The 11,900-nt window shown below is 32.8% G+C and overlaps 1 protein-coding gene across 1 annotated transcript; it reads right to left on the bottom strand.

Moving 5' to 3' along the window:
- Nucleotides 1-341: 341 nt before the first annotated feature.
- On the bottom strand, nucleotides 342-11,727 carry LOC128551393 (coadhesin-like). Its single transcript, XM_053532241.1, has 9 exons — nucleotides 11,453-11,727; nucleotides 11,155-11,277; nucleotides 9,839-10,009; nucleotides 9,380-9,550; nucleotides 7,345-7,503; nucleotides 5,631-5,761; nucleotides 5,277-5,373; nucleotides 3,825-3,986; nucleotides 342-1,779 (listed from the first exon to the last, which is right to left on the bottom strand). The coding sequence occupies exons 1-9, from the start codon at nucleotides 11,538-11,540 to the stop codon at nucleotides 1,529-1,531; spliced, it is 1,353 nt and encodes a 450-aa protein (XP_053388216.1). The 5' UTR covers nucleotides 11,541-11,727; the 3' UTR covers nucleotides 342-1,528.
- Between the last annotated feature and the right edge of the window lie 173 nt (nucleotides 11,728-11,900).

The raw sequence follows: 11,900 nt of genomic DNA, 5'->3' as shown, positions 1-11,900 counted from the left end.
TCATACTACCACCCATTTTATGAAAATAATGTCTTAAACTTTTTGAGTTGTTGCATTTTGCCACTCTTTTGTTTTCTGTCATATTTTATAACAATTTGTTACCATAATGACCACATTGTTTGCCTAACAATAAAATGAAAGGACGACGTGGATGTCCTCTACATTGCCATTTGTCATCCAACCTGACTTCATGAAAATGTATTTTGTACTTTTAAAGTTTTTGCAGGATCCTCCTTTGTGCAAAGGCCTGATGGGCTTACATATGGGAGTACAAACCATAAAACCTTTTAAGAATATCAGATACAAATAAACATGTAACAAAGAACTTAATTAATTATCTTTTTATTACACATGAGACGAGAATATTGAAACAATTACAACAGATGAAAATAGCAATATTAAAAATATTACAATAGATAATGCTTTAAGAAATTGTAAGTCTCACAGTCTCTGTTCAGTAGACTTGTTAATGTATTTGCATGTTATTATAATCATTAGGTTGGTTTATATACTGACTCCTGCAGAGGTATTTTCTAACTTATATGAAAACTTGATTGTAGTCAATAAAATCCAATGAAATTCGTTTGTGTATATCATATTTGTCCTTAAATTATGACTTAGCCCAGCACAATTTAGTGTTTAACTGTAGACCGGTCAATGGCACGTGCATGCATACATTTACAAACTATGGAACGGCGATTTGTATAAGGATGTAATGACATACAATGTGCACTGTACAATAATCCATTATAGTGTTCGGTTTAACTGACTGTTTGTTACATTGATTTTTCAAACATCGGTACAAAAACAAATTTATTCCGAGCGTCTTTAACTAACATCAATATTTACTGTAATAAATTATACGAAATGTAACAGAACAACGACAGCATAGAAACAGTAGGAATGATGAAGTCAAACATCAAAAATCAGCTCAAAATATAGATTTACTTTAGCTTCAGTTTTTAGAAATTACAAAATGTAAAATAATAATGTTTTTAAGAACTACCGTCAGGTAATGTGTTATACACAAAAAGAACTGTTTTTTTTAGAAATATCTAGTATGACAATTTCCAGCATGTTACGAGACCTAAATAGGTCAGTGTGCAAAAAGGTTTGGTTACCATGTTACATTTTGAGCATGGGTTAAACTACCTTCCATAAATTGACATGTTATAATACATTGTTAGTAAAAGGTGCATATCTGGACTTAAAGCTGATTATTTCCTTTATTGAATAAACCCTTTACATATGTTTTGTTTGTTGTTATCTGTTGTGTTTAAATGATTCCATTATTCAAACACTTACCAATAACGCTAAAGCATATCCACTCATGGAAAAAGTGCATCTGCTATCCGAAGATTAAGCAAGTTCTGCTCTACCTGTGTAATAGTGTACATTCATTTGACACCTTGATATGATATTTTCCTGATAATATCAAAACATAAAAACACAACAGACGTCTTACGTTAGCACAACTGTTCACTATTACTTTTACAACATCCGATGAAATATAAGTAAAATAATGACGTCAGACTCGCCGAAACATCATTTTAGAGGTTTTCAGTGAGTAACAGTCTTTAAATTGGTGGTAGATTATACCCTTTGGATCTCGTGATCCGGGTGTTGCATATCTCCCATTCAGATTGGCATAGTAGCAGTCATTGTACCACCAAGCACCATGACCATGGACTGCGCAGTTCATAGAATGCCGATCACGGTCAATATCGTAAGTGGAAAATGCACAACCATTGTGATATGATAAACCATATTTATCATCACCTTTTTTTAAGAAAAAAGATATTCAAAACGTTTAAACACGTTTTAATAAACATGTACAAAGACTCATCTAAAATTTATTGATTATTTGCTCTAATAACTGTATAAAGCAAACAGCGCATTGGATTTGAATAACATAATACCTATATGCTGGTTGTTCTTCTTATTACACACATTTGGTCGTAGAAGTAGCAAGTTAACAGTCTGGATGGGCAAATTATAATGTATATAATTTGACTGTATAAAATTCAAACGCAAATATATCAAATAGTTGTATATTATTATTGACATAATGTACAGGGTTACGTTTTGGCCAATAGCTGTGAAATACATTGATATACTATTAGACAACTAATCATTGAAAAAATACCATCGATATTACGTGTTTGCAATATCACGTTTTTTACCTAGAGCTAAAAAACAAGAAGATCATGATAACGCTATATCGCTCGCCTGTTAAACTAGAAATCATCAAGATAAATATTCTGACCAAGTTTCAAGACGACAGGGTCATAAATGTGGCCTCAAGAGTGTTAACAAGCTTATCCATTGATTAGAGAATTTTGGACTCCACATGCTCCAGTTTCGAATTTTGTCTCGGAATCATCAAAATACGTATTCTTCCAAAGTTTCATGAAAATAGTGTCATAAATGTGGCATCAAAAGTGTTAACAAGCTTGTTCTTTGATTTGAGCGGGTGACCTAGTTTTTAACTCCATATAATCCCAGTTTCAAATTGGCATAGAAACTATCAGGATAAACTTTCTGACCATGTGTCATGAAAATAGGATCATAAATGTGGCCTCTAGGATGTCAACAAGCTTTTCATTTTATTTGACCTGGTGACCTAATTATTGACCCCACATCCCACAGTTTTGAACTTGGCCTAAATATCATCAAGCAAAACATTCTATGCAAGTTGACATCAAATCAAATTATAAATGAAACCTCTATATGGCTGAAAGGGTAAAAATAGAAATTCAGGGGCAGGAACTCTAGAACTCATGATGGAATCTAGTCAGTTTTCGAAAGGAATCGAGATCTTATTGTCATTTGTGACAGCGTTTTTTGAAACTTGGCTTGCCCTGTTGGATAATTTTCGTTGTTTCGCCTGATTGGTGATACTGATGTTAAAAATAATGCATTGTGACAAATAATGCTTCATGGCATAACATTTTGAACTTGAATTGGAAGAAAATCGTAGAATTTAGAAACAAGAAAATGTTCCGTCTCCAGTGTCCATGTCTTGACATTTCTCTTTAGAGTGTATACTAGGACTATCATGGCTTACTTGCATTTCTTGTTTCTAAATTCTACGATTTTTTACCAATTCAAGTTCAAAATGTTACGCCATAAAGCATTATTTGTCACAACTTACAACACAGTTGCAATAATTATTATAGCATTTGACCTAGTGACTATGTGTTTATGCAAAGTTTACGCAGTTTGGAATTGTCTTTGCTTTATTTAAGCTAAAATAATACCAGTTTCAAATCGGAAGGTATTGCTATATGTAACCCATTTAAACATAAAGGCACAGGTTTCAAACAGCCTTTACTAGATATTTAAAATATCCATACTTGTTGGCAAATACTGTGCATGAAGAAGAGTCCTATACTGTCCATCCTTCAACTTTTATAGCATTCGTACTTAATTTTTTTTACGTCAATGTTAAGGAAAGTATAGATCGTTGTTGTTTAACCCATGTGACATAATATAATATATATATAATGAATATATATATATGCTGCCCGAAAGCAGCTATATGTAAGACGTTATTTAACAGTCTCTAAAGCGTTTTCTAAATCTTTACTATAATGAAAGAATAAAACAACAAGCAATAGTTAACTGACATCACGGCATCGAGATGATGTTTGCTCATTTGGTGAAATTGTTTTGCTAATGGAAGAATCTTCGCTATCCATTAAACATTTGACAATGTTAGTTCGTAGCATGATGCAGTCGAAAAGCATTTACAGAATCCTGCTTTGTAGTGATAGATAAAAAAAGTCTATAGTTTAATTCGAAAATCAAAGAAAGTGCTTTACCAGCTGTCCCAGTCCCACGGTCAATGTATAAAATAAAGTAGGGACTCGATCCGAGGTAAAAGTTCTGGAAGTTTTCGAAAACAGTTGTGCCGTCAGCTGCCGTAAGGTCCAACCTTAACTCAGTTTTACCTTGAGCTGCCATTTCCTGGACAAAATTAAGACCTACGAAATCAGAAGAAGTAGAAATAAGATGAAAAATAAATACTTATCAAAAATGGTGTATAATGAATGGTACATTGATTTTTCCCTTCAGTGTTATATAAAAAAAAAGTAAAGGAAAAGGCCTCCTCGGTTCTTCTTCGATCACATACTCATGGTCATTTAACTCATAAGATACTGTATTATGAAAGGTAATATCAATGCGTTTATGTTTAGAAGTCGTTCAATTATATATATAGCGTTGTTCTTAAAAGGAAATCACTATATGTTTGTTATATTTTAGGTACCGCTTAAAACGTCGAGAAGAACAATTTTAACAAGCATGAGATAGGTCACTGAAAGAAGTTTGATGCAGAGCTCTAAGGAAAGCTTGTTTTTTTAAGTTTTTATTTTCATAAAAGTGGTCAAGCTGTATACAATTGTAACATATCTAAAGCGATATCTATGCCAGGATGTTAACATATTCAGCCTTGTGTAATTTTAACTTTTAGCGTCGGAGGGAAAGATTGTTTCGTAAATCTGTTGACGTTGGACGGCTGATACCAAGCTATCTATACTAATAGTGAACCATAAACAAGGACGGCCATGTGATATAAAAGATTTTATTTTATTGTCAGACATATCTCGCTAACCACACCATGATTCATACTTTTATAAGTATTTTGTACACTCTGTTAGATAAGTAGTCCTGTATACACCGGATAATCTGCCTTTACTTACAGCTCACCATAAAACAGTTCAGGTGAGATGAAATGGCAAGGCGAATGGGTTTGCATTATTATAAGACAAAAATCGCTAATCGTAATAACTATACATACTTTGATGACTTTTTATACACTTTAAGAATTAGCAAGCAGTAACATGTACCAAATAATAATTCATTAAACACGCAAAAGGCTTTACATGAGTGTTGAATGTTACTGTTTATTAAGTGCACTCAACTTTCATCTTTCATAAACGGTCCTGAAAAGTGTATACAGCATATAGAATGGTAATAAATAATTAATAAAATAAATAAATAAATAAATAAAAAATGACGAAATGTCGATCAAATGCTTTTGCTTTCAAAGAGATACCACCTTCTTGACATACTGCTGTGTACTCTCACAGTGTTAGTCAATGAACCTATTCTATAGGAAACATTAAGTAAACACACTCTATAAAACCAAAGATTAGACTGACAAACAGAGATATTGGATTACGAGATGAGAGATTTAACATGATATTTTGACATGTATAAAAGAAGAAACGCAAACACAAAATTGGTTACATTAACGAAACAAGTTGCCTTACCCAACCAAAATTCTGTCCCTAAATCACCAAACCCTCTCTCATATTCAGCAGAGTTTCTGTAGAAGTTAACTGAACCATTGAAACGGTATTGGAAAACCTGTATAATTGCAAACATGTTGTTTCCAATGGATCAGCTTTCGTTTAAATTACCTTCATGAAATATTCTCTTAAGTTATAACTTTAAAGAGTGATTTTATGTTCTTTATGCCGCTTTTTATAACATTTTCTAACAATAATACTAAACGCATGTTTTCGTACTCCTTCAAATTTCAAACAGAACCAGTTTTAACCAATATTTACTCCTGTGATATGCTTACAATATCATGAAGACTAACAAATGTATCTAGTACGTACAGTCCATCCGCCATTGTCAGTTTCCATGTCACAGTATACTTGTGTCTTTTGTTTCGACCGCCACAAAGTTACATTGTAAACTCCACTCTTTGTTGCATTCTGCTTCTTAAGTACATCATAGCAATCTGTGGCTGTAAGATACATACTTGTGAGTTTATCGTCTAAACTAATGATTCAAACTCCCGTAAATGTCATGGAACGCAATGTTGAAACCTTCGGCCTAGCAACTCCCCAGGATCAGGAACTTCTTATCAAGTAGAAATATATTCTCCATCTGTCATCTTATATTTCAATGCGAGCGCGCATGCATGTATACTTAGTATTGCTTTATTTGATAATCAATTATCGAACCTAAAGATTAACTATTGCGGCAATGTAACGGATATTATTGTTCAATTAACGGGTGAACGTGGTTCCACTAATTTCAAATGCAATTCAACGGATATTATAATTTAACTGACGGATGAACGTGGGTCAACTAATTTCAAAATTTGCGAATGTTGTCGGGGCTGTGGAATTACAGCATTTTCAGTATTTAATTTGAATGAATGGTTCATACTAGCTTTTAAGAGATAGCTGAACACAGGTTCAGTTTAATTGTCAAAAGTATTTATTACATTAAAAGAATGTGTTAGAGAATTTCCTCTTCTGTTTATGCATCTACTCCTTCTCCTCCGACCATAGAGAGTCAAATTCTTAACTGCAGTAGCAACTAAAGTACGCTTGATAACACGCTTGTGCAGAAGCACTTCGGACTCCAGTTTCACACTATTTATAATTGCAATAGTAGCTGATCTATCTAGGACATTAACTATTCCCATTTAACCTCTGCTAAAACATATTCAATAAATGAATCGACCAGCCCGCTTATGTCGCCTACACAATGATGTTACAATCAAGCTGGGTCTTATTACATGTACGGGGGACTCTATTGTCCGTTTAAACATTAAAACACATTATGATTAAATTACTCTTTCGGATATATTTTTTGTTCGTTAATAACCTCCAAATTTATATTTATGCATTGAAATGTGACTATCCTCAGTATGGTTTTTGCACTATCCCATTTAGACAATAAATATGACTATAAAAACGTATACTTCCTATAGGTGTGAATTATATAAATTGTACCACTCATCGTGCATGAATTCCGGTAGAACGTCAAGAGCAATCGTCTTCTGCTTTCAAGGTTGTTGAATTAAAACACAACCTAGATCAAGTTCGAACTCACCTCCGCAATCTACGCTACATTTACTCCAGAACTGCCATTATGACCAAGTATCCATTATATGGATTAAAATCATAATCATCAAATTGACATTGCCCGTTTAAGGTTTGTTTAAATTATTTCTTTTTGATAATTATTCTAGAAACAAAAGATCAAAATTTAAGAACCGTACGCGCGTGTCACCAGAAAGGCAGTTCTTTTACAACGAACCCTTATATAACAGTGTATATTTGAATCTGTGCATAATGAAAATAAACACAGATGTACGTTTAATTGTTTTGACGTGCATATTTGATACAGTAAAGTGTTATTTCTATCGATGTTTTATAATTGGAATTAATGTTTATATTCTGGTATGATACTGAATACTTATTATCTCGTTGTAAGAGATTTGCAATCATGAATGTTTTATATATATCATTGTGATTATATATTTCATGGTATATGGTATAGAAAAATATAATATGATCTAGTGTGATACAATACCTGGAAAACACAATTTGACATCTAAATCTCGTCCAGAACATGTGTTGCCGTAACTCTTTGGTGCAGGATTATTACACGATCTTGCTCGACTCTGTATTCCTATACCAAAAGTTATTGAGCATTTGCCCCATTCTTCCCAGTCACTCCAGCCACCTTGTACTATATAAATTTAGACTATGTTTTAGACAAATGTTTAAAAGCGTTAAAATGTACCAATATGTCTCTGAATAGGCAATGTCACTTTGTATGTTAACAAAATAATGAAATTACTTAAAGTAGATAACTAATACAATTCATAAACTAAAAATAAACTAAAATAGGATGACTGATATATAAATGTTAACAATGGTGAGTTTCAAACTAAAAATATACATGACAAGATGTTTGGTTTGCTTTTATTCTCAATAAAAGTGTTTTGCTGATTGATACAATTCATAAAACAGTCGCAATTATTGCGACGTTCTATCTCTTCCAAAGTAACATATTGTCACTGTTTGTAAATCCGGATATGTAATACAGCTTTTAACATATACGCGATTGTTCAACCATTTTGTCGTATGCAGATTACATGTAATTGGTCATCACATTTGATTGATGACTTCACAATCTGAAACAACTTAACAACGGATTTGAAGTTGATTTAGTTTGGTTTTCACATTTCACATTTCAAGCATGTGCTCCGGAAGCCGTTTCGGTTTCTAATGAGAAAGATTTTAACGGGGTAGGCGCCCTGGCAAACTACCTACAAATTTATTCGTAACTGCGCAAACGGAAAACAAAAGTTATTACCCTTTGACTTTGAATTTTACAACATTTTTGTTAATTTTATAAGAAAAGAGAGAAAAATATAGAAGTATTGGAAATAAGTATTGACCTGGCTTTCATTAATATTCCGTATACAGCTGTATTTCTGTAACCTTATTGTCTTATTTCACTATATAAATTCAATAGAGATATAAGTATTGCATATCTATTTCTTAATTGATATAGCGTCTCATGTGCATGTAGCTGAACGGTGAGAAAATGCTTTTAATTAGCTGCCATTCACGGGGTTGTAGGTTCGAGTCCTACGTCGAACCTTATCTTTATCTGTAAAATTAAATTAGTTCGTTTATCTAAAGAAATACCCTTGTTTTTTGAAAATGTAGTATTAATTTAGATAAAAAGACAAATTACTTGTCACCAGCGTTTCCAGAAAATTAAAACTCGTGAAATATGTAACATAAAAGCATATAACAGTGAAATAATTGCAGTGCAGACAAATAATAAGGATATAAGCAATTTATGCAAAGAAAATTACCAATGTCATGCTATAAAACTGTTAAGATAATATTATATTATTTTAACTACTGAAGAATTATCGATCATTTCTAATTATCAGTGGAAAATGTATTAGGACGTTTAACAAAGAACGTTCGGGTTTGAAAACACGCGTCTAGATATGTTTTTTAAATATAAATGTTTAAATATTAATACAAATATAAATGTTTTAGTTGTTCAGCTGATGAGGAAATATAGAAACATGTAATAAATTTATTGTGTTGAAATGGGAAGTCAATCTGGCGAATATATACCAATAATTGATTAAATACATAATCTCGTTTCCTTTGACATTATTAGCTCTCCTTCCATCATGTTCCATACGGTTGTCTAAAGCTTACATAAATAATTTTTACTATCCTTACTATATTATATTTAAAACCAGTTTTGTTGCACGCATTAACGTATTATTCGTTTTGAAATTGGAACACATATTATTCAAGAGCATTACAATTTTGAAACCAATTTTGCTTATCAGGTACGTATAAAGTATCAATAATAACTCCATATCAACAGTATATAGCTTTTAGTGCACAGAGAATTTGCTTAAGAATTAATGATACATTAACGAATATGTGAATTAAGTCAAAATCAACAATGTAACTATGAAGGATACATCATTTTGCACAACTGCTTGAAAACAAATTTAAAAAGAAGTATGTATATTCGAAAGACTCTGTATGCATATAATTTTCAAATTAAGGAAAATCAGTACTTGCACAAGGGCCTGAGTTACACAACGCATTCTCAAAACTGTGTCCAAAGCAGTGGTCCCCGAAACGATCTGGAACAGGGTTGGTACATGATCTGGCCCGGCTCTGCATACCTATGCCGCAAGTTGTTGGACAGGTCCCCCAGGGTCCCCAGTCGCTCCATCCGCCATGCACTAAAATTTGTTTTTAAATCGTCCGGTCCATTTAGACGGCAGATTAATTTGACCATCGCATAAAATGCACTCTTACTTTTTTATACTTAAAGTTTTATATCTTGTTGGAACTATGCAACAGAACATAGTATCTTTATCATATAGTGTTTATATATTATCTATAATTTCTATAAAATCATAACATATTCAGTCAATGGAGGACATAATACCTACTCCAAATTAAACAAATGAGAGCTATATATATATATATATACCTCATTTCTTTAAGTGTAATAGTTGCAAACCTACCAGGACATAAATGCCGTTGGCATGTTTTCAGATCAGTGCCTTCTCCTGGACAATCAAGGCCACCGTATTGCGGTGGGGGATTATTACAAAACCGAACACGAGACTTTGTTCCATTTTCACACGTGACATCACACTGTGACCATGAAGACCAGGGAGACCAGTTTCCGTCAACTATAATTACAGGAGATTTTTATTGCTGAAGCTACTTGAACATCTTCAATCGTCTTTACGAATAATTACACTGGTATAATCTTTTATAATATAATTTTTATATTATAATAATGATGAATAATAAAAGTTAATCCCAGCAAATAGTATATTGCTCAGTAAATGTTATATATGTACTTATCAAAATTTATAACTAGACCCCAGAAGTGTCCATGACTATTTTGCAGATATTATAACCTACATGATTCATATTCATTTAAAAAGGTTCATGCAAAGTCTCCATTTCAATCATGGATTTGCAGCTTGGATTCCCTATGACAAATGGAGAAATCGCAAAATTAATACTCATTTGCGGCCGCTACTTCGTTTTTCTCATTTTTAAGGGTTAAAGCTTTGTGATCCCTGAATATCTAATTGTTTTGTCTAATAGAATTCAGGCAATAAGTTAATAACACGTTTTATAAAATATATCTGGTTTTCTAAAATGACATGTAGAGAACCAGTGAAATATGGCCAGAAAGACATTATACTGCAATAGCCTGTTTGACATTGCATGTCTGAGATAAAATCGACATATTATTTCTTAAGTGTTTAAAGCTGAAAATACTAAACCTAAACTTAATGACATTTAGACATGATTGTCGATGAACAAATACCACGTGAGGCAAATTTCAATTTCCTTAATGTATATATGAGGAAACTAGGAAAGAACATGTTTGGGGTCTAGTTTGATTAACCCGCACGCTTAGCTCAGTAGGGAGAGCGTTGGTCTACGGATCGCGGGTCCGCGAGTTCGATCTCCGGGCAGGGCGTATGTTCTCCGTGACTATTTGATAAAAGACATTGTGTCTGAAATCATTCGTCCACGCCTCTGATATTCATGTGGGGAAGTTGGCAGTTACTTGCGGAAAAGAGGTCTGTACTGGTACAGAATCCAGGAACACTGGTTAAGTTAACTGCCCGCAGTTACATGACTGAAATACTGTTGAAAAACGGCGTTAAACCCGAACTAGTTTGAATAGTATATGTTTTTGTTTTAAAAATCATAAATTGTTAGTTAATATGTATATGATATTTGACAAGAGAACTCAATATCATACCGTAAAAGTACTGTCCAACCAAGATGTCGAATTTTCATGATTACGTACCTACATGGCAAAGGTTGCAATATTTTGGACAAATAAGCTTTGCTTTATTGATATCCTCGCATATACTGAAAATAGAGTTCCATCGGGCACAATCAACATTTTCATCATCAGCACAAGATGCCGCTGAAACAGTAAAGATAATTTCTGTAATGTTTCAAATTATACCACAAATTATACTGCAACAAACACGTTAATTTTCATATACGTGTATCGCACTTGTATTTTATTGGCTTCTTTCACCTCGTGTTATAACATGTGTCTTCAGTAACAAAATGTTATTCTGTGAAATTGTACTTACGGCTGGAATGTTTGCATAAGTTTTTGTTACAGTTGTCCAATGAGCAGCACTCGTAACAATATTGCATTTGACCTCCGTCCATTTTCATAGCTATCGTACTATTTGGGATTTTGGCGTATCTACCACAACTCTACAAAATGACAAATTAATGTTTTATACAATTTAATCAAATTGAAAGCAAATATATCCTGGTTTTGCGTTAAGACTCATCTTGCAAAACAAGCATAAATTTCAATATTGATATATGATTTTAAGGTTTTCATAAATCAATGATTAATTTCTTGTAAAGAAATACACTTACATGATTTATATGTGGTTGTAAAATCACTTTAACATGACTTAAAATTGGTCACTTAAACATTACTGTTCAAGCAAAACGATTTAATTTATACTGAAATGACAAAGCCTGCCCACTTAGCTCAATAGGGAGAGCACAGATCTACGGATC

Source organism: Mercenaria mercenaria, unplaced genomic scaffold (assembly GCF_021730395.1).
Source record: "Mercenaria mercenaria strain notata unplaced genomic scaffold, MADL_Memer_1 contig_1051, whole genome shotgun sequence".
In the NCBI taxonomy this organism is placed as follows: Eukaryota; Metazoa; Mollusca; class Bivalvia; order Venerida; family Veneridae; genus Mercenaria; species Mercenaria mercenaria.
The sequence above is the reverse complement of the archived record's forward strand: the minus strand, read 5'-3'. Positions and strand labels throughout refer to the sequence as shown.

Bases quoted from the DNA above. Each gene is read 5' to 3' on its own strand.
- LOC128551393 (XM_053532241.1), bottom strand. From the start codon at position 11,540: ATGAAAATGGACGGAGGTCAAATGCAATATTGTTACGAGTGCTGCTCA. The intron at 5,374-5,630 runs GTACGTACTAGA...GCAATTATACAG, and splicing joins CTGACAATGGCGGATGGACT to GTTTTCCAATACCGTTTCAA. The intron at 1,780-3,824 runs GTAAAGCACTTT...TCTTAAAAAAAG, and splicing joins CCGTGGGACTGGGACAGCTG to GTGATGATAAATATGGTTTA.